A 25,952-nucleotide genomic window follows, 5' to 3' on the forward strand; every position below is an offset into this window, starting at 1 on the left:
AAAAAGTATTTATTTGAACAAAATTTAACCCCCACTTATTTTTTAATAGAAAAAATCAAAAATCATTCAACTATAAAATTTATATATACACAAGCAATCATTAAAAAATATGCCCTGTTATTTTAATCATCCAACCATTCACTGCCCAAATTCAAAAAGGCATTTATTTAAATGAAATTTAACTCTCTTTTTTCGAACAAAAAAATATCAAAAATCATTCAACTATGAAATTGTAGTATAAATCTACCATTCATCATTTCAAAATAAGCATTCCAAGTAACATATTGCAACATGAAGTAGCAAAATATGAGTAGTTCAACAAAAAATAGTAGCAAAAAGTCAAGTCCGTATTACATGCATTAGAGTAATCAAAAAAACTAAGTACGTAGAAGGACATAAAAGAGACACGAGTCTATCATGGAGCACTCCTACGTAGCAACCTCATCACCCACCTTAGTTTGTCATCATGTGTCAAGCTGAAGAACATGTCGAGCTTTTGAGCACTTTGTGATATGATCTCACAAGCATCTAGCCTTCCATCAGGAGTAATTGGCAACTTAATGAGTTCATCATTCAAACTTGCCCGTTTAGATGCGAGATCATGTTCATAACACATTCTTCGACCAATGAAATCCAACTTTTCATTAGTGGCAGAAAATACCTCACCCAACTTGTTAGCAATCATAGACAACCCTTCCACTACATCATCATTGCCTCTAGGCCTCTTCTTGTTGTCATTCTTTTTTGTAGAACTTTCAGGTGGTCGTTGACTTGATGAGCTGGAGCAATTTATTCCCTCGCCGATATGACTACTACTACCCATATGCTCAAGAAATGTGCCATCATCTGCAAGACTGTTGAACAACAATTTTTCCTCAACATTTATAGCATCAACTGCATCAGCAGGCCCTTCAGCAAACTCCCCCATAGCTCGATCCTTACCAAATATGTAGATCCATGAGTCGAAATACGGAAAACTTTTGTTTCGTAGATTTTTCGCATCGCTCTCCCTCTACAATAACCAATTTCAATTAATATCTCCAACTTAAGATTAAAGAAAAATGAATTAAAAAATTAATAACTTATACAAAGTAACTTAAAAGAAAGTATTTTACCCGAACATATGCTTCCCAAACACTATCACTCTCAACATCAATTCTTTTTTTGATGTCATTCCATCCAAAACCACTAGTACCAAGCATTCCTGCTACACAGTTGTAGTGCTTCTTCCATATCTTTATTTTTGATTCGATGTGGGGAGTGCCGGGAAGGTTTGTCCCGGGTAGCATCTCCAACAATTTCTCCTCTAATTTCATAAGGTAGCCGGCCTTGAAGGCATTGTCTTGTTTCATTCCATTGTTGGCAATGTGCATCAAGGCATTAATAAGACATTGCTCTTCTCGTGGGCTCCACAATCGCCTTGGTTTTGACGGATCAACTTTCTCCTTTTACTTTTTTATGAGAACTAGACACTTCACTATCCATGCCTAGCAAAGAAGAACAAAGAAAAGTGTGCATGTTAGTCTCCATTATATGACTATCAACCTGTTAATGTGCCAAAACAAGTCAATACATAAATGGATTTCAATAATCAAAAAATTTCATACCCATACATGCATGTAACAAATCCATGAGACCAAAATATCGTCACTTAAAAAATATGCAATCACCAACAAAAGCCATACAATTTTTGCAAAACATGGTTCAACATCCACAAGCTAATACAAGTTCCAAGTACAAATCAAATGAAACTACATCATACTTGTAACAAGTACTTTTACAAATATTGAAACTATCATTGTCATGCCTCCCTACTAGCCAACCAATTGTTATATAGTTGCATTGCAAGTGTATCCTGCCACCCAGTCCACTCATTAGATGTCTCAACGGTGTCAACAAAATCATCTCCCAATTGAGGTTGATCTTCTATGTCATTATTTAGCCTCTCTTCTATTGGGTCAACCGGCATCTCTCGACGAATGAGGTTGTGTAACAAACAGCATGCTGTGATGATACGGTTTTGAGTTCTAATGGGGTAGTATGATGTGTAGACACCCCATTTTTGACCGTCCTCAAGACTTGGACGTCACCGTTTGAACACTCGGTGATCATCCATGTTTGTGTTCGTTTGGAGTTCCCGGAGGCCTCGGCTCGCGTGCCTTGCCTCAAGATCTCCGAACTCGACCGTCTAGTATCTGGTTTTGCACCAAACACTTGTGTTTTGCCTTGGAAGGGCAGGGTAGGGCTTGTGGACCATCCCCACCCATCACCGGCAGTGGCTAGAGGCCACCGGCTGGTTTTTGCTGCTACGGGCAATGTATATTGCCGGCCGGCACTATTTGTTGCCGGTCAGCACTTTTTAGTGCCGGTCGGCACTCTTTTTGGCCAAGATGGCATTTTTGGCCGGCCGATTACTGTGCATCTGCTTTTGCAGATATTTTAAGACAGTTGTCTTGCCTTTTGCTCCCCTCCATACATGTGTATGGAGGGATCTCCCTCTTATGAAGCTTGTCTTGTAAGCTTTACAAGACAAGAAGTGCCATATAGAGAGAGAGAGGTCTCTTGGCTTGGGAGGTTAGAGACTTAAGATATTTTGAGAGCTTAGACAGCCATGGTTAAGCTCTGGTTTTAGGGTTTGAGTTAGATACACATCCTATATCTCTTTCCCTCTCTTTTGTGCACTAGGTGTTTTGTGTCTTACTATTGCACACAAACACCTAGGGTTCGTTTGGTTTGAATTTCCCAAAAATTTTTGGGAAAATTTCTCTACAAATGAGTTTTCAGAAAAACTCAAACCAAACAAATTTTCCCAAAAAAATTTCCCAAAACTTGTAAACCAAACAAGTTTTCCAAACAAATCTCTCTCTCATACACATCAAATCAATCACTTTTTCCAAAACTCTCTCTCAAAATAATTTTCCAAAACATCTTTCCAAAAAAACCAAACCAAACAACTTTTCGTACTTTTTATCTCCCAAACTCATCTCCCAAAATCAAACCAAACAAGCCCCTAGTGTTTCACCTTCCTCTTGGAACTGAGGTTCTAAGGGACTGATTTTGAAGTTTTGGTGTTGGATTCAAGCTAAAGGAGGCCATTAGAGCACCATTTGTAAAGGGGTCTTCAAGGGTGAGAACCTAGTCTCCTTTTTCCCCATTTTTGCATTGATTTTCTACCTATCTTAGAGCTATTTTCGTGCTTATTGTATAACACAAAAAAGTTTTGTTTTTTAGTCCTCTTGATTGTTTATTAAGAGTGTTTTGTGGTTTGGGTAAGTTTGAACACCCTTAGGCCTTAAAAGGCCTCATTTTGTGCCCTTTTGTGCTAGCTCCGGGATTTTGGTGTTGGGGTCTCTTCACCACTGAAATCTTGAGGGATTTCAGTGGTGAAGATGACGCCTTGAAGTCCCAAGAAGGAGAGGGCCACCCCCTCTCCTTGTTGTCCTTGAAAAGGGCATGTTTTGGCCTCTTGAGAGAGCATTATGCTTGAGTGTGTGTTGAGCATGTTTAGGCTGTTTTTCATGCTTATATATCCATAATATAACATGATTTTAAATTGGTTTTGGTACTCCATGCATGCTTAGCATAGTTGCCTTGTAATGCCTTGTTATGCCTTAACATGTCTTAGGTTGTTAGCCTTTGTTGGAGCATGTTTTAGGCTTAGTCTTGTGAAGATTTTGTGCATATTTTGCCATGTTCTAGGTCTGTCCTAGGTTGTTTGGGTCGAATTTGGCATGCATCATATAGCTCCTTTGTATTTAGGCTTGTTGGCCTTGAGCATATGAATGTATAGCATGGCATCTTTGCATTGTTTTGGTGATTTGGGGCCACCCTATAAGCTATTTTAGTCCCATTTTCATGCTTGCTTGATTGCCTTGCATGCCCCTTTGATGCTTTGGAAGCATGTGTTGCATGCTCCATGTTTTGACCATTTGTGCATGCCTTTGTTTTTGAGCCATTTAGATGCCATCTAAGTGGTCTTTTGGGCCTTATGTTATGTGCTAAAATTCTGTTTTTAGTCATTTAGTCCATGCCATGTTTGGTCTTGCTTAGTGTAGTCCAATGCTCCATTGGTTTGTTTTGAGCACTTAGGCCATTTGTTGCATATTTGGCCTGATTTATTGCTTGGTTTGGCACCATGTTTTAGCATGATTTCAATGCTTATGTTGCATGCTAATTAGTCCACGATTCCCCTTTCAAATGTGTTTGAGAGTTGTTCAATTTGTGCCTAAGTGTTGGCCTTTCAACATATGTATGTGTGCATGTGTATTTGGTCCCTCTTTGTGGTACTTTGGCCCTTGTTTTAGGCCTTATTGGGGCTGCCTAAACCATGCCTAAGCCCACCATTTCATTGGCTAGCATTGCCTCATGTTTGCTTGCATGCTTGCATAAGTGTATCGCCATGCCATGTTGCATCCTTAGCTTGCATGCTTAGGTTGCATTGCATCTTGCATGCATGCCTTGTTCCTTGACTTAGTGATAGGAATTGGGCCTTGTTTGGTTTGATTTGGTTTGCATGCATTTGAAATCAAAGTTGCATACTTGGTTCTTTGGGCCATCATGCATGGAAATGCGTGATTAGTGGTCCGAGAATCGAGGCACATGCCCTTTGAGTCATTATCATGATAAGGGACATGGTTGGTGCATATATGCCTTGAATTGCACTGCCATGCTTTGCCTTGCCCTCTGTTGCTGTCATTTGCAGATTCTGCAGGAACACTCTGCCGACCGGCAGTGTAAGGTGCCGACCGGCAGTGTAAGGTGCTGACCGGCAACAATTTCTCTGCCGACAACTTCATTTTGTGCCGATGGCCACACACCACTGCCGGCGGTAATTCCACTCAGCCGGTGGCACTCCCCAGTGTCCAGGGATGCAGTCCTGAGGTTTTGACAGCCTCCAGAGGAGTGAAGGAAAGAAAACAGAGGCAGCCTATGCATGGCGGCGCATTTCCCAAGGCGGTTTATCTGTTTTCTTAGCTTAATTTAATTTGTTAATTAAATTAATTACATTTGTAATTATTAATTAGCTTGCGTAGTTAATTAATTTGCAATATTTATTTGGTCCCTCCGAGTGAGGGCAAATCTGTAATAAGTGTGCGTGAGTGTGTGTATGTCTTCCAACCTCACGTCTTTCTTCCCTTTTATTTACCTGCTTATGATGGTAGATTAGGGCATCTTTAAAATTAGCATACCTTATGCTATGCATGCGTGCATCCATGCATTTGTACTGCATGCATTAGGCTCGGTACATCACGCTAACTGCATTTGTACTTTAATTCAAAAAATTGAATATGTGATAGTTGATCGCATTTCATATGCCATGCTTAGGTTAGCCGAGCCTATCTAAATTGCATCTTGTATGTGTTGCATTATGCAATTTAACATGAACTAGGACACGCATGTTTGCTAACTAGTTTACTGTTTTGGCACGGAGTACGATGTAAGTATTTATTCTTTAGCATCTCGCATGTGTGTGAATGTTAACATGACAGTATGCTTACCATGTGGCTAAGTGCTTATATGAGATAAATTGTTTGAATGCCTGCGGGTGAAGGTTGGATTGTTTGAGTTGGAAAAACTCATTGAAATCTGTGTTTTAGCCTAGTTGCGAGTAGCAAATTCCAAAGCATTTTCAAAACGAACGGATATGCAATGTTTCTTTCCAAATTAGGCAATCTAGTCTATACTTGTTTGCTGCGCGCATAACGTAGTAATTCTAGGCTAATAATTGGAATAAGAACACATAGCGTTTTCAAAATCGGATATCATGGTTAGTAGAGGCCGGTCTTCGGACCGGGCAAAAGGGGGTGCTCATAGCTGACCTTCCCCGATCGTACCCAAGCTCCCGAGCCGAGACAACTCCAGTGATGACGGACATGTGGCCTTCGGCACCGAGTCAGGGTTTCCTAAATTTCCCCATTTTAAAAATATTTAGGTGGCGACTCTGTATCTGGCAAAGCAGTCCATGTTTGGCACTACTTTTTCAAAAATCTGTTTCTCAAAACGATTTGCCAGATTTGGACTCTTTGGTTCAGATTAAGAACCGCGACAACAAAAATCGCGAGTCCGAACTGTAGCAACGAAGGTCCCCCTCGCGGGACGCGTCTACAGTTTCTGGCGACTCTGTTGGGGATTTTTAGAGAACTTGACTCGAACTCATGATATCTTGTTTTGATTTCGCTTATGTGTTTCTTTGCATTGCATTTGCATTGGTGCGCCTAGGACACCGTGTTTGCCATCTGCCATTCCTGAACGGTTTGCCCGAGGCTTGTCTTGTCAAGGCATGACCATAAGGCTGACCGGCTATGGGCTTTGACAGTATGGGAACACAAACCCCGGTTTACCGGGGCACCCTTTTTGACCATTCGACCTAGTGCATATTCGGAATCCATAGTGACCATTCCAAGTTAGGACAGGTTGCTTACCCGATGATTAGGTTGTTTGAGAACCGCTGTGTGCGTAGTGAAACCCTAGCTCTTGACAAAATAGGACAGGGAAACCCTACCCCAACATAGGGGTGATTGAGCTCTCTTTACTTGCTATGTGCTTCTAGAATGTATTTCTACAGGGAAAGTACATGTCAGTTTGCAAGTTTGAGTATCAAACCTGAGGACACCAGTATCAGTGTAAGTTATAAGGATCAGTTATCTGCGGGTATCGGGTTCAGTTTTGGGGGACAGTGATTTCTGGGAACGGTGATCAGCGGTAGGGTACAGTTGTGTGGCTACACCCGTGTTTGATCAGTTTGGGCTGAAATGCTGTCTGTTTTTCCTTTCAAGGTTGAGAGAGTCGCAGAGTTGATACAGAATAGTCAGTGTCTCCCCTTGCCGAGGCAAGATTTATGGCGGCACAAAATTCAGAAGAAGTTGTGGTTATGACGGCTGCATTGGAGCAGGGGATCGCTCCGCAGAGTGAGGCCAGCATCAGTATGTCACACCCACCCAGGTCGCCCGTTGTGCACCCGGTTTGGGCTCCCCAGTTATATCAGGCTCGAGAGCCCACCACCTTTGAATTGATGGGAATGATAGGTGACCTCCAGAGGACCGTGGTCGATCTAGCCTATGGAATGTCGGCTTCACCGCCAGCGGCGCCGTATGCCAGGAATTTCGTACCACAGGAGCCCCCGCTACTGGGGCGGATTGTGATAGAGCTCAGCCAGCCAGAGGTGGCTTCCAGCTACAGCCGTGACATGCCAGCACCGACCCAGACCCTTGATCAGGCTGAGGCCAGAGGAAAAGACAAGGCAAAGGTAGATGCCAATCCTATTGAACAACTGCTGTGGGCAGTCGAGGCTCTGAAAGTCAGAGGAATGAACAAGCAACAAACATCTGCGATCGTGATTAAAGTTGTGGATGATGCTTTCCCCACTCCGATCAAAGGCAGTTCAAGCCAGGTAGAAAATCGGGATGGGCCCCGTCATGCCCAGACAATTCCTGTCGTTCCCAACCCTGCACCGGGAAAGGGTCAAAAAGCCAAGGCAGTGCCAGCCGACCCTTTCGCTAGCGCATTTGGCAAGAATCCTCAAACTTCAAAGTACCTGCCCCGAGGGCGCAGGGTCTTTCACGACCTCCACATGCCTTTGTCTAGGGCATTACTAATATTGGCGAAGAATGGGCATCTTAAACCTTTGGAGCCTCGGCCACTCCCGAAGAATCTCCCCACCACGCATGATGCTACCTTGTACTGCGCGTACCACCAACAGTCCGGTCACAATACCGATGGATGTTCCCGCCTTCGTCATGAAGTGCAGGATTTGATCGATAACAAGGTTATCCTCCCACCCACCTCAGGCAAGTCCGTTACCACCCAGTTGTTGGATTTCGAGGGCTCAGATACTGTGAGTATGTAAAGTGAACCGCCTGCGGGCGACATTTGGTATATTTTGGATGAAGCGTCTGGCACGCATTTTTGAGCATCGGTGAAACCGAGTTTTGTAAATCCTGGCTTGGATATCGAGTCAGTCTTTTGTTTTGAGTCTGTCTCTTTGTCTTGAGTCAGTCTTTTTTGCTTAAGGGTCTGTCTTGTTGTATCGAGTCAGTCCCCTTTGTATATAATACCAGGTGATTCTGGGGTTGTTGTCCAGAACGCCGTTTTGTTTTGTAATTATCTGTTTTTGTTTTGAGTCTGTTTCTGCCGAGGGGCCAGTTGCACCAACAAACCCGAGCGAAACAGCTGATGCTATCTCAACTTCATGCTTGCTTTCAGCATAAGTGCCAGAGAATTTGATTGGGCTGACAGTACATCTCGCCTGCTCCCCTGCATGCCAAACTCATTGCATTAACCTAAGTTTTTCAAAAAACAAACCTTTTGAACACTGTGGTGATAAAAACGAAGAGGAAGGAATTCCTCGGGTTTTGCAAAATTTTGATCATTTTGAGAGAAAGAGAGGCGTGCTAAGCCTTTTAATGAATGAAACCATGCTTGTCAGCGTGAGTACTGAGAAGGATCCTAGCCTGATCCAGATTGGTTCCACACTATCTTCGGCGCGAGTGATTTGTCGTTTTCTTAAAAACTTTCAAAAATAAATGTTTTACGCGGCCCTGTGAAGACTTGTGCGGAATCCCTCTTGAGGTCGCGCAGCCTAGGATCGCTCTCAGCCTCAAGATTCAACCTGTTTGTTTTCCGACTTTGAACCCGTTCAGAACGTTCAGAAAGTTCAACGAACAAACGCCATGAAAGGTCTGTATGGCCAGTTTCGAAGCAGCCCTCGAGCAAGAGGCACCAAAGCCGAATCGGAAGGAGTAGATCTCGCCGGAAGAAGCTTGTGGAGTAACCGGGATGGATTCTCCACAAATCATTGCAACAGCCGTTCTCCTAGACACAGAGAGGCTTCAATTCAAAAAAACCATTTGGCATGGACTTGCTACACTTTTACCCTTTGAGAGGCTCGCTGGGCCGAAAACCCGGAAGGGCGACCCAGGAAAAAGTTAGAGCAAGAGAAAAATACAAAAAAGAAAGAAGAAAAATGAATGAAGAAAAAAAAAAGAAGAAAAAAGAAATGAAAAAGAGAAAAAATAGAAAATGAAAAGAAGCTCGCAAGGTCGAAAACCCGCATTGGGCGCCTTGGCAAAAGTGAGAGCCTAAAAAAGTGAAGGTTAAAATACCCGAGTGTACCTTAACCGGAACTACGCGAGGCTTGATTCCCATGTTTGGGATACGTAGGCAACTTCATCATGAAGTGCAGCCCCCAACGCTTTCATAGCGTCTCAGTCCATGCAATGGTTTCGATTTCATCCCAAAGTCCAGTGGCCAACACCCTTCAAGGTGATTGTGTCCATATATGTGTTGTGACCGTCTCCGTCATCTCTGTGTCTGAGAGTTCGACCATCGCCAATGAAGACTGTTTACAGATTGCTGCGGCACCATCCCAAACAAGGGGCAACTTTCCGTTGCCACGAGCCGTCGTGAGACGCCATTCAAACCAGGGGCAACTTTCCGTTGCCTCCCACTCCCTTCAAACCAGGGGCAATTTTCCATTGCCTCCGATCCGAGGTTGCGCATCTCAAAGAGTAAGTTCCGCGCTTGTTAAGCATCGGCCGTTTGCAAAAATAGTTTTTGAAAATTTTTACTGAGGTTGACTATTTTCTCGAAAACTATTCCATTTTCCAAAACTGGACCATTGTCTTGGACCCAAAAAAGGAAAATTTTCAGTGCTTGCAGCCTGACTTGCATGCTTTTCAAATCAAAAATCGAACAAGTACGTTAATCCGACTCTCATTTTGATCAAAACTGTTTTAGTAGAAAGCAAAAACAAAGAATGGTTAAAATGATGAACTAGGGGCACAGTTGAGCCAGGCGTTCTGTCTTTCCCCCGTCATCGACGTACTTGCCAGAAGAGCGCTCTACCGGTCAGAAGAAATAGCTGTGAGCTAACGGTGTTGAGCATGAACCCACACCTTTCTATTTATCCATCAATCGCTCCAGGGAGGGATGAAAAATGAGAGAATGAAGAATAGAGAGGTGTAAGTTGAGAGAAAAGTGAGGAAAAGGGTTTTTGAGAAAACAATTCGAGCTCGAGAGCCGAGTGATGTGAGAATCACAAATCAGAAAGGGTGGGAAACAATACCCAGAGAAACTGGCTCCTCGTGATCTGAGGTCCCCGGTCGTTGTTAATGCGTCGTTTATTGTGTTTGCCTCAACCCTTGTTTTAGGGCTCTTCCGAGCGCGTCTCGTTTTTTTTTAGGTCGTCTACCCTCTTTGTTTGAGTCCTCCCCGCTGTGTTCAGTTGCAAGCTCGATACCCCAGTTTGAAAAACCCTTATCCAATTACAAAAATCGTTTATGCTCAGAATGTTGTGCCATTCTCTATATTCGATTGTGTTTCAACCCTAGCCGGTTTCACCCTTGAAGGCCGTCTTATCAAATTGGGCTGTTTTGTTTGAAGTTTGCCGTGTGCAGAATGAAACGAATGTTGTGTTACGGGCTGTATGCAGATTAATCCCTCAACAGAGTAAGGGCTGTGTGTCCAGAATCAGGCAGTGGGCTGCTTGGGTTATTTTGCTGTTGGCTGTTTAGTTATCTGATTATTACAGTGCAAGTGTTCAATTTTTAGACAACCAATCAATTTCGTTTACATTGAGGTGTAACATGATGAGATGCGATGCAATGCATGAGATGTGTAAATATAAACACTTTTTCAGATAAAAAGTCCGTTTCATTTCATTATCTTTTCAAATGTACAAGTTTTGGAAACAAAAATCTGCCTGCGGCAGTACAAGGTAATCTAACTACCAACAAAAGGAAAAGTACAAAGAAGAAAAGATAGCAAAATCTGCATCCATGTCGAGCACTTCGGGAGGCCGTCAGTCCGTCCTAGTCTTCTTCCTGGACGAGGGTCCAGGGGCATCATCAGCATCATCGTCAGAACCCGAGCTAGAACCACCTCCTGTCTCCTCCTCTGATGACTCGGACCCCGCCTCCGCCTCCGCCTCTGAATCCTCGTCATCATCATCGTCCGGAACTGGAGCTCGCGAGCTGCTCCCGACATGAGCGCGCCCTCCCCTGGTACGGGGAAATATCTGGCCCTCCTCATCTCTCCCCCGGGCAGGGACAGAAGGCCCAGCTGGAGCACCTCCTGCCGTGGGGATCTGGAAAGGACGCTGAAAAAGTGCACAAAAGGGAAATGCATCAGTATACTGTAGACAATTTATCAGTGCAGAATGCAGTGTATGAGTACAGTGTATGAATGCCGTGAGCAGTTTATCAGTGCAGAATGCAATGCCGAGTACAGTGTATGAATGCCGTGGGCAATTTAACAGTGCAGAATGCAGTGTATGCAGTGTGTCAGATACTGTGAGATCAGTGTATCAGGTGTTGTGCCGTGCGTCAGATTATGTAAAGCAGTGTATGAATGGTTTGAGGCCAGTGTCAGAAGGACATACCGGTATGCTGTAGAGGGCTAGGAGGTCAAAAGTCTGCTGAAGCAACCCCATCATCGAGGCATTCATCGCCAACGACTGACGGGTATACCCAGGAGAAGCCTGCAAAAGCGTCAGATGCATTAATATTCTATGGAATATCAAGTAAACTGAAATGAATAACTGTACAAAATGCAGTAATACATACCGGAGGTAAGTCGGGGACATCAATGAACTCGTGACCAGCCGGTGGAGGGGCGAAGGGGATCTGATAAGTCGCCCCACCCTGCCCCTGGAAAGTCAGTACAGCGGGCAGGGCAGGCCAGCCAGCTCCCCGTCCTCCCTGCACTCCGCCCCTGCCACGGACCCGGGCCCTCCTCGCAGCCCCTACTCCAACTCCCGCTCCGGCCCCAGCCGTCGATGCCACAGGCCTGGCCCCCTCTGCTCGACGACCGCTCAAAGGTCGCATCAGGTACGTCCGCACGTACTCCTGATAGTCTCCGGTACCTCTGAATCCGGCCTCCTCCCAACCAATGGTGTAGTCGTCCATCTGCTCGCTGGTGAGCCTCTCGGTCTCCCTCATATCTGCGGGGGGGTGAACCGGGACTATCTGCTCAGGTAACCCCAGGGTCTGGTGTAGAAAACGCTCCCCCAGGTACCAAGCCCGACAGACCGGGCCCTCAAGCAAGATCCGGAAACGCAAGGTCTCCTCCGCACCAGCGAACCGATCCCGCATCACCGCCGGCAAGAGAGCCCACGGCCGCCATGTGATCTGAAAGTGACAGACAGTTTGTTATCTACTGTTTTGGAAATATACAGTGGAAAAGCGAAGCTTAAATGAACTGCAAGTAAAACATACCTCGGCCGGGGTAATAGTGTCGAAGTATCGGCGGAAGAAGCCGAATGTCTCCCGTGGTCGCCGAGTGCATCTCCTGTCGAAGCGACTTGAAAACGGGACGGCCAGAGGAGTCTCCGCAATTGGCACAGGGGCGAGCCTAGGGAAGTAGGCGTAAACCCACAACTGCAAGTTAAATACCAGTGCATTTATCAGTTGAAGCAAAATGCAAAATAAAGCAGAAATGGTAGAGCCGTGTGTTGTGTAGTGTATTGTGTGCAGTGTACAGTGTGAGCAATGTACAGTCAGTGTAAAGCAGAATGTATGTGTGTGCCGTGTGTACAGTATACAGCAATCGTAAAGCAGACTACAGTGTGTGCAGTGTACAGAGTACAGAAAGTACGAGACAGAAATGAAAAAGCGGAGAAGAAGTGTACCTCCCAAGCCCGCCAGTAGCCTCCGAGTAGCTGGCCGCTGCCGCGAGAAGCCGAGCTCATGTACCCGTAGAGAGTGGACAGAGCGGCGCCGCCCCAATCATAGTGCAGAATGTCCCGGACGTCCACCAGTGCGCTGAGAAGACAGAGAGGCACGGTGTTCGCCCGGTCGGCGAAGATGGTCGTCCCGAACAGGAACATGAGGAAGCCGCGAGCATACCTCTCCACGTCCTCCGGGGTCATCTGCGCCTCCTCCTCCAACACGGGCTGGACTCGAAACTGGACCTCGAACCAGGAGTATCGAACGAAACCTAGGCGAGCTAGGGATGGCGCCTCCCCCAGTAGATGGACCTGAGCGGCGGTCCACTCATCCATGTCGATGTCGAATGGGATCGGATCCCCCCCTACCCCGATGCCGGTGAGCATCGAGAAATCATAAGGGGTCATCGTCATGTCCCCTGCAGTGGAAAAATGAAAAGAATCGGTGGTGTCCCACCATCTCTCCGCCAGAGCGGCAAGGAGAGGCCTGCAAGTGGAGAGCCTAGAGAGTCCTCGGCAGAAGGCGCCAAAACCCGCTCGATCCACGATGCACCGGACTGCATCAGGGAGCTCACCGTACCACTCCCGAGCGCCAGTATTCCCATACCCATGGATGGTATGGGAACCCTCCTGTAAACAGAAAATAACAATTGCAAGACAACATTCAAAATGCAGTTTTGGAAAAGCAGATAAAGCATGTGTGCAAGTTTGACAGATTCAGGCAAATACCGGGTGCCGGTGTGCTTGCAGTGAAATACGTGTGATCTGTCAGCGTGTTTGGGTGTTTCAGAACAGATATAGCATTGTGTGCAAATCTAACAGATTCAGACAAATACTGGGTGCCAGTGTGTATGCAGTAGAATACAGTGAGCGCAGTGTGTTTGAGTGATTCAGGGCTAGTGCAGTGTGTGTGCATGTGTCCATCTCAAACAGATATCAGTTGTATGTATGTTTACAGTCAACTACAGTCTACGGTATATCAAGTTCAAGCAGTTAAAGAATACAGCTAACTATGACAATTTTGTATCCTACATTGCGGAAAGTAAAGCAGAAGACAGAAAGTTACCTCGGAAGTGCCGAATGAAAGGTGGGAGGTAGGCTCTCGCAGTAGTAGCTCAGGCGCCACGTGCCTCTCGAAGCTCCGGAACTGACGCAGGCCGTCGGGGGACAGAACATGGATCGCCGGCCGGTAGGTCGCCGGGTCGAACGGGCGCTCGCTCAACGGTAAGAGCTCGACCCCGGGATCCATCTCGTGGTCCGGGGGAGTCCCGCCACGTGGAATGTCGTCCGCCATATCGAAAATGATGAGAAAATGGCCGGAGGAAGGAAAACCGGGCCGGAATGCGAAGAGTCAACTGAAAAGTCAACTCCCGAGAGGGTCGGAAATGGCCGGGAAGGTCGGAATGTGAAAGGGCACGAGAATGAAGAGGAAAACAAGGGGAACAAACCCTGAAAAGGCGGGAACGCCAAATGAGGCACCGAAACAAAAATGTGATCGGTTGAAAATGTCCGAAACGCGAAGGAAATCGCGAATCCGACGACGAAATGGGCGTAGAACGCGAAGAAACGGACGAAAAATGAAAGAAAAACACTCTAGAGAAAGAGGGTTAGAGTTTTCGGCGGTGGAGAAGTGAGGAATAGGGTTTTGAAACCCTATTTTAAAACACCCGAAGTGAAAAGTCGAAACTGCCCCGATTCAGCAACTGTTTGCCGGTCGGCAATGTTTTGTGCCGGCCGGCACTTTTTTGTGCCGATGGAATTATTCCTCATGCCGGTGGACAGCCGGTGGCCTCCCCTTCCGGCCGGTGGTGTTCCCACAGCCTTGTTTAGGCCATGTGAGAAGTTTTTGGTCTTCATAGCTCAAGAAAGTGCAAGAAAGAGCATCTCCGTTGCTCAACCGGCCTCCGTTTTGACTTCGGACTGCATCTGCCGTGCGTAGCACTTCAACCCATGCAAGGTGTATCCTTTTCGTATCCTTTTGACTTTTACAAGTTGCCCCATGTATATCGCATATCAATCGCACTGTTTTGTGCATTTCAAATCGGCGCACTGTTTTGTGCATTTCAAATCGTCGCACTGTTTTGTGCATTTCAAACCGTCGCACTGTTTTGTGCATTTCAAACCGTCGCACTGTTTTGTGCATTTCAAATTGTCGCACTGTTTTGTGCATTTCGAACCGTCGCACTGTTTTGTGCAATTCGAATTGTCGCACTGTTTTGTGCATTGTATTTCAATCGCGCTGTTTTGCGCATCGCACTGTTTTGTGCACCTCACTTGCATCTTGCATGTATCCATTCGCGCTATCTTGCGCATCTCACTTGTACTTGTTAGTACATTGCATTGTTTTGAACACAAACTGGCTTCGCGTAGCGTATAAGTCCAATTGTCAAAATCTTCTCGCATATCATTTTTGCATCTTATGAGGCGTGCGTGTCTCATTTGTATCACCTTACATTCCGTATGGCACGCGTGCCGCACTTGCATCATGTGCATCTCAAAAAAAAAAAACAATCATAGTGCATTGTCATGCATTTCCATTGTAGCTTGCATGCATCCATTGCATTTTTCCCAGTAGTCGCATCGCACTGCATTGTCATGCATTTTTGTATCCATATCCATTCCATTGCATATTTGTAGATATTGCATTGTAGATTGTATGCATTCACTGCATCGCCTTCCGCCTATGGCTTGCGCCTTTCCAGGTTGAGCTTGGTCCAGTATGTGCCCTTACTTTTCATGTTAAAACACAGTTCTGCATGTGTATCGCGCCGATTCCACGCTGATATGTTGGTTGAGGGTTGCGGCACCTTTTCTGTGTTACATATGGCTCGTATGTGTACATGCCTTTCGTAGGCAAGATTTGGTTTGGCTTGCGTGCCATAACATTGTATCCATATCCATTCCATTGCATATTTGTAGATATTGCATTGTAGATTGCATGCATTCATTGCATCGCCTTCCGCCTATGGCTTGCGCCTTTCCAGGTTGAGCTTGGTCCGGTATGTGCCCTTACTTTTCATGTTAAAACACAGTTCTGCATGTATATCGCGCCAATTCCACGCTGATATGTTGGTTGAGGGTTGCGGCACCTTTTCTGTGTTACACATGGCTCGTATGCGTACATACCTTTCCTAGGCAAGATTTGGTTTGGCCCGCGTGCCATATCCATTGCCATCTTCCTAGCATATCCATATATATTACATTGTAGTGCAATTTTTGCATCCGGCATTAGGATCGTAGTCCTTTCTCCAGCGGGTCGTTTCCCCACTTATGTCGATTCCACCCAATACTTGTTCTTGTGTCTGTCTACAATGCTCATAGTTCAGTTGACCGTTCTATGGTAGACAGACTTGTTATCTCCATCAATCTATTTGACATAGGTGTGGTTTCGAACCGCTCATGATTGGATCATGATTCAAATGCTTTGCATGTAGTTTGTATTATTTCAATTGCATTGCATCTTCATTTGCATTGTTTATACATTGTTTTGTATATATTGCATTTCGTTTTGCATCCACATTTGCATTGTTATGCATGTTGCTAACGATATTGTACCTGTTAAGTTTGTTTTCTTTTCAGGCACGATATTGTATGTACGGTTCATTTGAGGCTGGTGCAACCAGACGAGCCGCACAGGTATTGTATCTCCCGAGTGAGACGTATTGAGAATTGCATAATTCTCTTACATCCTTTCTGCATTGTAGTGTAGTTCGGTGTATGCTAGCTTAGAACTGTCGCATGTATGCTTCATTACAACTTTCTTTGCATGATCATAAGTTATGTCCGGCTCTCTGCATTGTCTTGCATTTTGCCCCTGCCTTCTGGCGCATATCTTAATTGTCTTGCATGTTTGTCTAAGTCTTCGGCCTCGTCAAAAATGGGTCGTCTCTGGGCTTTGACATTCACTCCCGTCATTGTTATGACTTTCGAGTTCTGTCAAAGAGGAGCAACTGTAGACACCCCATTTTTGACCGTCCTCAAGACTTGGACGTCACCGTTTGAACACTCGGTGATCATCCATGTTTGTGTTCGTTTGGAGTTCCCGGAGGCCTCGACTCGCGTGCCTTGCCTCAAGATCTCCGAACTCGACCGTCTAGTGTCTGGTTTTGCACCAAACACTTATGTTTTGCCTTGGAAGGGCAGGGTAGGGCTTGTGGACCATCCCCACCCATCACCGGCAGTGGCTAGAGGCCACCGGCTGGTTTTTGCTGCTACCGGCAATGTATATTGCCGGCCGGCACTATTTGTTGCCGGTCAGCACTTTTTAGTGCCGGCCGGCACTCTTTTTGGCCAAGATGGCATTTTTGGCCGGCCGATTACTGTGCATCTACTTTTGCAGATATTTTAAGACAGCTGTCTTGCCTTTTGCTCCCCTCCATACACGTGTATGGAGGGATCTCCCTCTTATGAAGCTTGTCTTGTAAGCTTTACAAGACAAGAAGTGCCATATAGAGAGAGAGAGGTCTCTTGGCTTGGGAGGTTAGAGACTTAAGATATTTTGAGAGCTTAGACAGCCATGGTTAAGCTCTGGTTTTAGGGTTTGAGTTAGATACACATCCTATATCTCTTTCCCTCTCTTTTGTGCACTAGGTGTTTTGTGTCTTACTATTGCACACAAACACCTAGTGTTTCACCTTCCTCTTGGAACTGAGGTTCTAAGGGACTGATTTTGAAGTTTTGGTGTTGGATTCAAGCTAAAGGAGGCCATTGGAGCACCATTTGTAAAGGGGTCTTCAAGGGTGAGAACCTAGTCTCCTTTTTCCCCATTTTTGCATTGATTTTCTACCTATCTTAGAGCTATTTTCGTGCTTATTGTATAACACAAAAAAGTTTTGTTTTTTAGTCCTCTTGATTGTTTATTAAGAGTGTTTTGTGGTTTGGGTAAGTTTGAACACCCTTAGGCCTTAAAAGGCCTCATTTTGTGCCCTTTTGTGCTAGCTCCGGGATTTTGGTGTTGGGGTCTCTTCACCACTGAAATCTTGAGGGATTTCAGTGGTGAAGATGACGCCTTGAAGTCCCAAGAGGGAGAGGGCCACCCCCTCTCCTTGTTGTCCTTGAAAAGGGCATGTTTTGGCCTCTTGAGAGAGCATTATGCTTGAGTGTGTGTTGAGCATGTTTAGGCTGTTTTTCATGCTTATATATCCATAATATAACATGATTTTAAATTGGTTTTGGTACTCCATGCATGCTTAGCATAGTTGCCTTGTAATGCCTTGTTATGCCTTAACATGTCTTAGGTTGTTAGCCTTTGTTGGAGCTTGTTTTAGGCTTAGTCTTGTGAAGATTTTGTGCATATTTTGCCATGTTCTAGGTCTGAACTAGGTTGTTTGGGTCGAATTTGGCATGCATCATATAGCTCCTTTGTATTTAGGCTTGTTGGCCTTGAGCATATGAATGTATAGCATGGCATCTTTGCATTGTTTTGGTGATTTGGGGCCACCCTATAAGCTATTTCAGTCCCATTTTCATGCTTGCTTGATTGCCTTGCATGCCCCTTTGATGCTTTGGAAGCATGTGTTGCATGCTCCATGTTTTGACCATTTGTGCATGCCTTTGTTTTTGAGCCATTTAGATGCCATCTAAGTGGTCTTTTGGGCCTTATGTTATGTGCTAAAATTCTGTTTTTAGTCATTTAGTCCATGCCATGTTTGGTCTTGCTTAGTGTAGTCCAATGCTCCATTGGTTTGTTTTGAGCACTTAGGCCATTTGTTGCATATTTGGCCTGATTTATTGCTTGGTTTGGCACCATGTTTTAGCATGATTTCAATGCTTATGTTGCATGCTAATTAGTCCACGATTCCCCTTTCAAATGTGTTTGAGAGTTGTTCAATTTGTGCCTAAGTGTTGGCCTTTCAACATATGTATGTGTGCATGTGTATTTGGTCCCTCTTTGTGGTACTTTGGCCCTTGTTTTAGGCCTTATTGGGGCTGCCTAAACCATGCCTAAGCCCACCATTTCATTGGCTAGCATTGCCTCATGTTTGCTTGCATGCTTGCATAAGTGTATCGCCATGCCATGTTGCATCCTTAGCTTGCATGCTTAGGTTGCATTGCATCTTGCATGCATGCCTTGTTCCTTGACTTAGTGATAGGAATTGGGCCTTGTTTGGTTTGATTTGGTTTGCATGCATTTGAAATCAAAGTTGCATACTTGGTTCTTTGGGCCATCATGCATGGAAATGCGTGATTGGTGGTCCGAGAATCGAGGCACATGCCCTTTGAGTCATTATCATGATAAGGGACATGGTTGGTGCATATATGCCTTGAATTGCGCTGCCATGCTTTGCCTTGCCCTCTGTTGCTATCATTTGCAGATTCTGCAGGAACACTCTGCCGACCGGCAGTGTAAGGTGCCGACCGGCAACAATTTCTCTGCCGACAGCTTCATTTTGTGCCGATGGCCACACACCACTGCCGGCGGTAATTCCACTCAGCCGGTGGCACTCCCCAGTGTCCAGGGATGCAGTCCTGAGGTTTTGACAGCCTCCAGAGGAGTGAAGGAAAGAAAACAGAGGCAGCCTATGCATGGCGGCGCGTTTCCCGAGGCGGTTTATCTGTTTTCTTATCTTAATTTAATTTGTTAATTAAATTAATTACATTTGTAATTATTAATTAGCTTGCGTAGTTAATTAATTTGTAATATTTATTTGGTCCCTCCGAGTGAGGGCAAATCTGTAATAAGTGTGCGTGAGTGTGTGTATGTCTTCCAACCTCACGTCTTTCTTCCCTTTTATTTACCTGCTTATGATGGTAGATTAGGGCATCTTTAAAATTAGCATACCTTATGCTATGCATGCGTGCATCCATGCATTTGTACTGCATGCATTAGGCTCGGTACATCACGCTAACTGCATTTGTACTTTAATTCAAAAAATTGAATATGTGATAGTTGATCGCATTTCATATGCCATGCTTAGGTTAGCCGAGCCTATCTAAATTGCATCTTGTATGTGTTGCATTAGGCAATTTAACATGAACTAGGACACGCATGTTTGCTAACTAGTTTACTGTTTTGGCACGGAGTACGATGTAAGTATTTATTCTTTAGCATCTCGCATGTGTGTGAATGTTAACATGACAGTATGCTTACCATGTGGCTAAGTGCTTATATGAGATAAATTGTTTGAATGCCTGCGGGTGAAGGTTGGATTGTTTGAGTTGGAAAAACTCATTGAAATCCGTGTTTTAGCCTAGTTGCGAGTAGCAAATTCCAAAGCATTTTCAAAACGAACGGATATGCAATGTTTCTTTCCAAATTAGGCAATCTAGTCTATACTTGTTTGCTGCGCGCATAACGTAGTAATTCTAGGCTAATAATTGGAATAAGAACACATAGCGTTTTCAAAATCGGATATCATGGTTAGTAGAGGCCGGTCTTCGGACCGGGCGAAAGGGGGTGCTCATAGCTAACCTTCCCCGATCGTACCCAAGCTCCCGAGCCGAGACAACTCCAGTGATGACGGAAATGTGGCCTTCGGCACCGAGTCAGGGTTTCCTAAATTTCCCCATTTTAAAAATATTTAAGTGGCGACTCTGTATCTGGCAAAGCAGTCCATGTTTGGCACTACTTTTTCAAAAATCTGTTTCTCAAAACGATTTGCCAGATTTGGACTCTTTGGTTCAGATTAAGAACTGCGACAACAAAAATCGCGAGTCCGAACTGTAGCAGCGAAGGTCCCCCTCGCGGGACGCGTCTACATGATGCACAACGAAGTATTGCCCATCTTATTTTCAACAAACCAAAACACCTTTCTATGACATTTCGAGCTGATGCATGTTTCATATTAAAAAATTCTTGATAATTAGTTGGAGTGGCCCCTGCTCTCCAAACAGACAAATGGTATCGTTGGCCCCGATAAGGTGCTATGAATCCTTGTCCATTTGTATACCCGGCATCTACTAGGTAGTAGTACCCTGTATGAGATGTTATATATTAGAATCTATTATTAAATAAAGTTATATATTAGAATCTATTATTAAGCAAAGTTAATTATTTATTAATTACCAGTTAGAATTCTTAAGCCATTGGGTCGATTAATCGCATCTCTCAAAACCCTAAAGTCTGCAGCTGACCCTTCCCACCTCGGCAACACATAAATGAAGTTCATGTCTTGGGAGCAAACTCCTAGAACATTGGTAGCAATCTCCCCCTTCCGTGTTCTATACCGTGCTTGGTAAACCACTAGTACGCGAACTTTAATATAGGTTCCATCAAGTGCTCCAAGACAATTCTAATACATAGAAGACATTGTAATAAGTATGAGTTGTAAAAAAAATCTGTAATGTATTTTATTAAATGTTTTACAAACTACATTTACCTAGAAGCAATTCCACCTTGGGTCAGTGCATGCTTGTGTTATAGGATTTGGTGTCCTAAGTAAGTGGCTTTGAAGGCGCAACATAGCTTTTAGGACATCATTGAAATGTCGACTTACAGTCTCTCCAGACCTAAAGAAATTGAACTTAAGCTTTCGTATTTTCAGGTCATGTGCCAAGACATAGAGGAACAAGGCCATCTTCTCTTCTAAGGTAACATGTTTTGAATGCCCCAGCCTGCCTATTGTACGAACCATATGACATAACGTCATAAAACAACGCCTATCCATACGAAGTTGTTTAACGCATGTAATGTCGCTTTCTCTCACTAGTCGATTAATGTGGTTCATTTGTTCTTGCAATCGATTGGGCCCTTGAATAACGGTACGAGGATACTTATGAATGTACCTCTACAAGACAATTTCAATGGCAATATATGCTACAATGCATAAGGCATACAATTCTTGCATTACAACTTGCAACACTACATAAAGCTCAAGCTCTTCATTACTCTCATCTCCAAAACCATCGAAATTGTAATCCATCTATGCAAATAGTGATACACATCAATATATTAAAGTACAAGAAAACTTCATAATTCCAAAAAAATTGACAAAACAAAAAAATATCCATATACATTTCCCACATGCTTCCTAATTTTCTTACTAGTCAAGCCCAAGGGGTCATATCACATGCACAATAATAATTTGGAAACCACATATTATGCATACTCACAAAAGGAAGAAGTGTGAACCATAATCAATTTTACTCTGTGTTTATGCAAGGTAAAGTGATGGCATGACATGGCATCATTGTTTTAAAGTGCTCAAGCATAATGCTAGTTCCATCATATCATGGGACCAATCAATTCATAACATGGACTTTGTTTTTGTCATTTGTTGTTGATCTGCATCCAACATGGCAAAAAAGAAATCAGAGATACATGACCATAAATTTTTTAGAGATTAGTGTTCCTTTTTGGATCCAAAATAAAAAAATAAATAAAAAATAAAAAAAAAAACAAAGAGTGAATTACACATGAGAAAGTTTTAAAATCCCACTTTAAATTTAATCCCACTTTGTTACCATCGTCACCTGCAATAACAGCAGTAGGCAGCAAAAGAATCACTCCTTCAATTTAAATCATAGGCATGCATTTCTTAGTGCACCATCATTAGCTTCGGGTTCCACCCCTTAATTGAAATGAGTGCCTTTTAATTGTTGTGAATTTAAAATTTTAAGCGCACACGAAATCATATCTCATATTATGTAAAAGGATTATATTTAATTTTGTTATTGAATTCCATACGTGCACAAAAAGGATTACACAATATTTAGCATGATTTGACACTAATACCTACATTTCCATGAGAGAGTGAGGAAAGTTCACTATAAATAATGGAGTATAATAGTCAAATAAAAATATGCTAAATTTATATCGATAAGTGGTTCCATAGGCTTGCTGATAATTGTGTCATCAAACTCTAAATTTTATAAGATTCTCATCCCCTGTGACAACTTTCTCATACACCTATCTCATATATATATATATATATTACAAATTCTGTGAACCAAGAAGAACTACTTAGATTTTTACCTCGAATAAGAATGTATAGTTGAGATTCGTTTGATAATTAGTTATTTTAATTGATTTTTTTATTTTTGTATTAAAAAAATCCAGAAAATAAATAAAGTAATGTAACAACTTATATTAATTTTTTTAAAATGATGATGATGTTTAAGTGGATACACATATCTATGGGCAAAGTGGGCCATTTGGGGCATGTTGTTCAGATGTTAAGTGGATAGATGATGTTTATAATATCTAGACTGGTACATATCAATGCCACAACAACCATATCCAAAAACAAAGCAAGATATATATGATGGGTCAAGGGATGATGAACAAACAGGGCAGTTTCTGTAACAATGGCAGCCAAATTAGCTATCTGCTCCTCTCACCAGTGCCAAAAAAACAAGATTTCATTATTTCTCAGTCCATGCAAAATTAGGTTCAAGTGTCCTACTATATTTTACTCACCATGTTAAGATTTACTCTTCTTTCCACACATACACATAGCAGCAGGGAATGTGGTTCAAATCGATTGCACAGAGAGACAGATAGATACACAAATGGGGGAGAGGGAGGAAATGAAGGAAATCCATGATTATAAGGCTATTTATTTCTGGAAACACCAAATTCAAAAATGCTCATAATAAATCACTTAATCCAATCACAGATAAACATCACAATTTAACACTGGTTTTGGAAAGACATACAGAAGAAATTGAATTTAACAATTTAACACTTCCTGTCAGCAAGAAACTGAAACTGAATTTGAATTTGAATTTACGGCATATACTATACAACACAAGTAAGGACCATGAAGTTACTAATCATCCAACACGTTATAGAGAGGAGATTGCACAATCAGTGAGACGGAAACAAAAGAAAAGAAAGCTACAGCTAAGATTCAAATCTAAACACTTCAAACAATTCTCAAGCACTTAGGGCAAATAAATTAGAGGATGCATTGAGTTTGAGAATTAATAAGTTCATACTTCCCGAATCAATCTCAAATGGAAGTTGTTTAGTTTTTAGAGTCGAGTTCAAATCGAGTTAAAAAAAATAACAACTATAACAACACCAATGTAAAACAAAGATTCATAGAAAATAAAACCACGTAATAGCACCTTAATTCAAACCGAACATCAATGGAACAAAAAAAAAATACTCACTGAAATTTGTTGAGATCAGCGAATCAACAAATGGTGGATCCAAACCGATGAGCTGTTGCTTTGTTGAGATCAGCGAATCAACCAATGGTGAATCCAAATCGATGAACAGTTGCTCCAGATTTGTAAATGGTGGCTCCAAATCGGTGATCAGTGGCTCAAGATCGGTGACGAACTTTGAAGACTCTCATCTCATCACAATGTCGAAGAAGAGTGAAGGTTGGGGAAAAAGATAATCAACAAATATAGATATATATTGAGGGTTAATTTGGTCATTTTATGAATTAGTCCAGACTTTGGCTAATCCCCCAATTTAAATCACACCATTCTTTGTGGAATTGAATAATCCATCATATATGGGATACCATATCCGGAAGGATTGTTAATCCGTACCTCAATTTTTTAACCAAACATCGGATTAATAATTTCATTGGACTATTAATCCAATCCCAAGCACATGTCCGCCCAAACAAACATGGCCAGAGAGAGTGATAAGTCACATGGTGCATCTAATGTTAATCGTTCTGTTTCATCACCCACTTCATCTCTCTCTTTTATAAAAGGTAAGATTCCTTTCTTAAATCAATGGTAAATGTGCCATTTTTCCCCACTTTTATTAATTAGTTTATAGCACATTACAACTCTTCTGCAATTAGCTGGAGACATTGAAATTGCTTATGATTAAGCATGTTTCATTTTTGTTGTTGGCATTTAAAGGAAAATTTCTAATTGGGGCAATTGCAGAAATTGCTGTATTAAAATGATGGAGAGAAATTGGACCAAACTTTCTTGCAGAAATAATTTCTATACAAATATGTATATATCTGTATAAAGGAAAGAGAAAGAGAAAGAGAAAGAGAAAGAGATATTACCCAGCGTTGAAAATGATTGGGGGAAGCAAATAGATGAAGAAAACCTTTGACCTTTCACTCAAAAACATTACATATCTTTTGAAACATTACATACATTTTGAAGTCTTTAATGAACCTAATATCTGCATTTGATTATCATAGTATTTTCTTCCTTTTGCTCACTGTTTGACATTAAACAGGGGAATTTTGACGTTTTATCAGCATCAAACTGGAAAGGGTATGACCCTTTCCTATTTTGTATTATTTGAGGTGTTTTTCTCTTGGACGAAGTTGAAAACGCTTTCTAAATGTGAAAGGGCGAGAAAAAATGAGTAATATAGAGTTGATTAGAGAGTTTAGCTTTATTTATAGGGAGAGAGAGGGAGAGAGAGGAGGAGAGAGGGAGAGAGAAGAAATATGAGGTTTGTTATGTTAGTCAGTGAACTTGTAGAGCACGAAAGACCATATAGGCCACTGTTATCTACTTTCCTTCTATTTTCTTATGGCTGCTAATTATTTTGACCCCACTGTTATCTACTTTCATATATTTGGTAGTCAATTAGCTTAAAGAAAGTTTTTATTTATTTATTATTATTGTTATCATTTTCTATTTCTCTGTTTCCTTCCAAGTTCTTATGGTTGGTCTGATTAACTCTTCTTCCCTCTTGATAACAAATGCATCATACTTGGAACAATAATTCTATGGTCCCAAAAATGGAACCAAAATAAAGTCAAGAAAGACAAATCTATGATTGATATTTAAACTTGGTGTTGTAGGCTCATACCCTAGTAAATCTAAATCATATATGTAAAATTTTGAATATTTTCTATGTTTTTGTGTCTGGGATTGTAGGATTGTTGTACTTAGGAAATGTACATACTCATAATTTTTGTTAAACTTTTTAGGAGAAATTACCCAACAGTGGGATTTTCAAAAAAAATTATTACATATGGATGAAAAACTTTATAAATTTAATTATTAATATGTTTCCTTATTCTCACACATATTGGGTGTGAATCCACTAGTTCATTAGTTTACAGCCCCACACTTAGACGAAGCACCTCTCTTCTCTTCAACTCTTCCTTCACAGCTATCATTGATTCCTTCACCTCAAGTTCTTCTTCTTTTTTCTCAATCTTTTTTTTCATTTTTTTTCCTTCCATAGATTTGCATTTTTATTTGATTTGTTCATTAGCATGTGATTTGATTTTTTTTTTTTTTTAAGATAAGAAACTCCTTATTTGTTATCTGTTGTGTGCTTGTTGTGGCTATTGGCCCTCTTTGGTAGGGCTTATTTCAGCTTTTAGCTTAATTTAAGTCATTTTGATGTGTTTGGTTCAGCTTAACAATATAGCTTATAACTTTTTGTAAGTCAAAAATCAACTTA

The 25,952-nt window shown here is 42.5% G+C and overlaps 2 protein-coding genes across 2 annotated transcripts; both read right to left on the reverse strand.

The window, feature by feature from the left end:
• Positions 1 to 223: 223 nt before the first annotated feature.
• LOC145801333 (uncharacterized) lies at positions 224 to 24,876 on the reverse strand. The gene is made up of 3 exons (XM_082892445.1): positions 23,717 to 24,876; positions 1,116 to 1,487; positions 224 to 1,012 (listed from the first exon to the last, which is right to left on the reverse strand). Exons 2-3 carry the CDS (start codon positions 1,371 to 1,373, stop codon positions 416 to 418), a joined length of 855 nt encoding a protein of 284 aa, XP_082748571.1. The 5' UTR covers positions 1,374 to 1,487; positions 23,717 to 24,876; the 3' UTR covers positions 224 to 415.
• On the reverse strand, positions 10,637 to 19,852 carry LOC145801332 (uncharacterized). The gene is made up of 6 exons (XM_082892444.1): positions 13,728 to 19,852; positions 12,626 to 13,291; positions 12,213 to 12,374; positions 11,562 to 12,125; positions 11,378 to 11,476; positions 10,637 to 11,095 (listed from the first exon to the last, which is right to left on the reverse strand). The coding sequence occupies exons 1-6, from the start codon at positions 13,953 to 13,955 to the stop codon at positions 10,799 to 10,801; spliced, it is 2,016 nt and encodes a 671-aa protein (XP_082748570.1). The 5' UTR covers positions 13,956 to 19,852; the 3' UTR covers positions 10,637 to 10,798.
• Positions 24,877 to 25,952: the final 1,076 nt, after the last annotated feature.

Source organism: Camellia sinensis, chromosome 10 (assembly GCF_055761805.1).
Source record: "Camellia sinensis isolate YWXY chromosome 10, ASM5576180v1, whole genome shotgun sequence".
Classification (NCBI taxonomy): domain Eukaryota; kingdom Viridiplantae; phylum Streptophyta; class Magnoliopsida; order Ericales; family Theaceae; genus Camellia; species Camellia sinensis.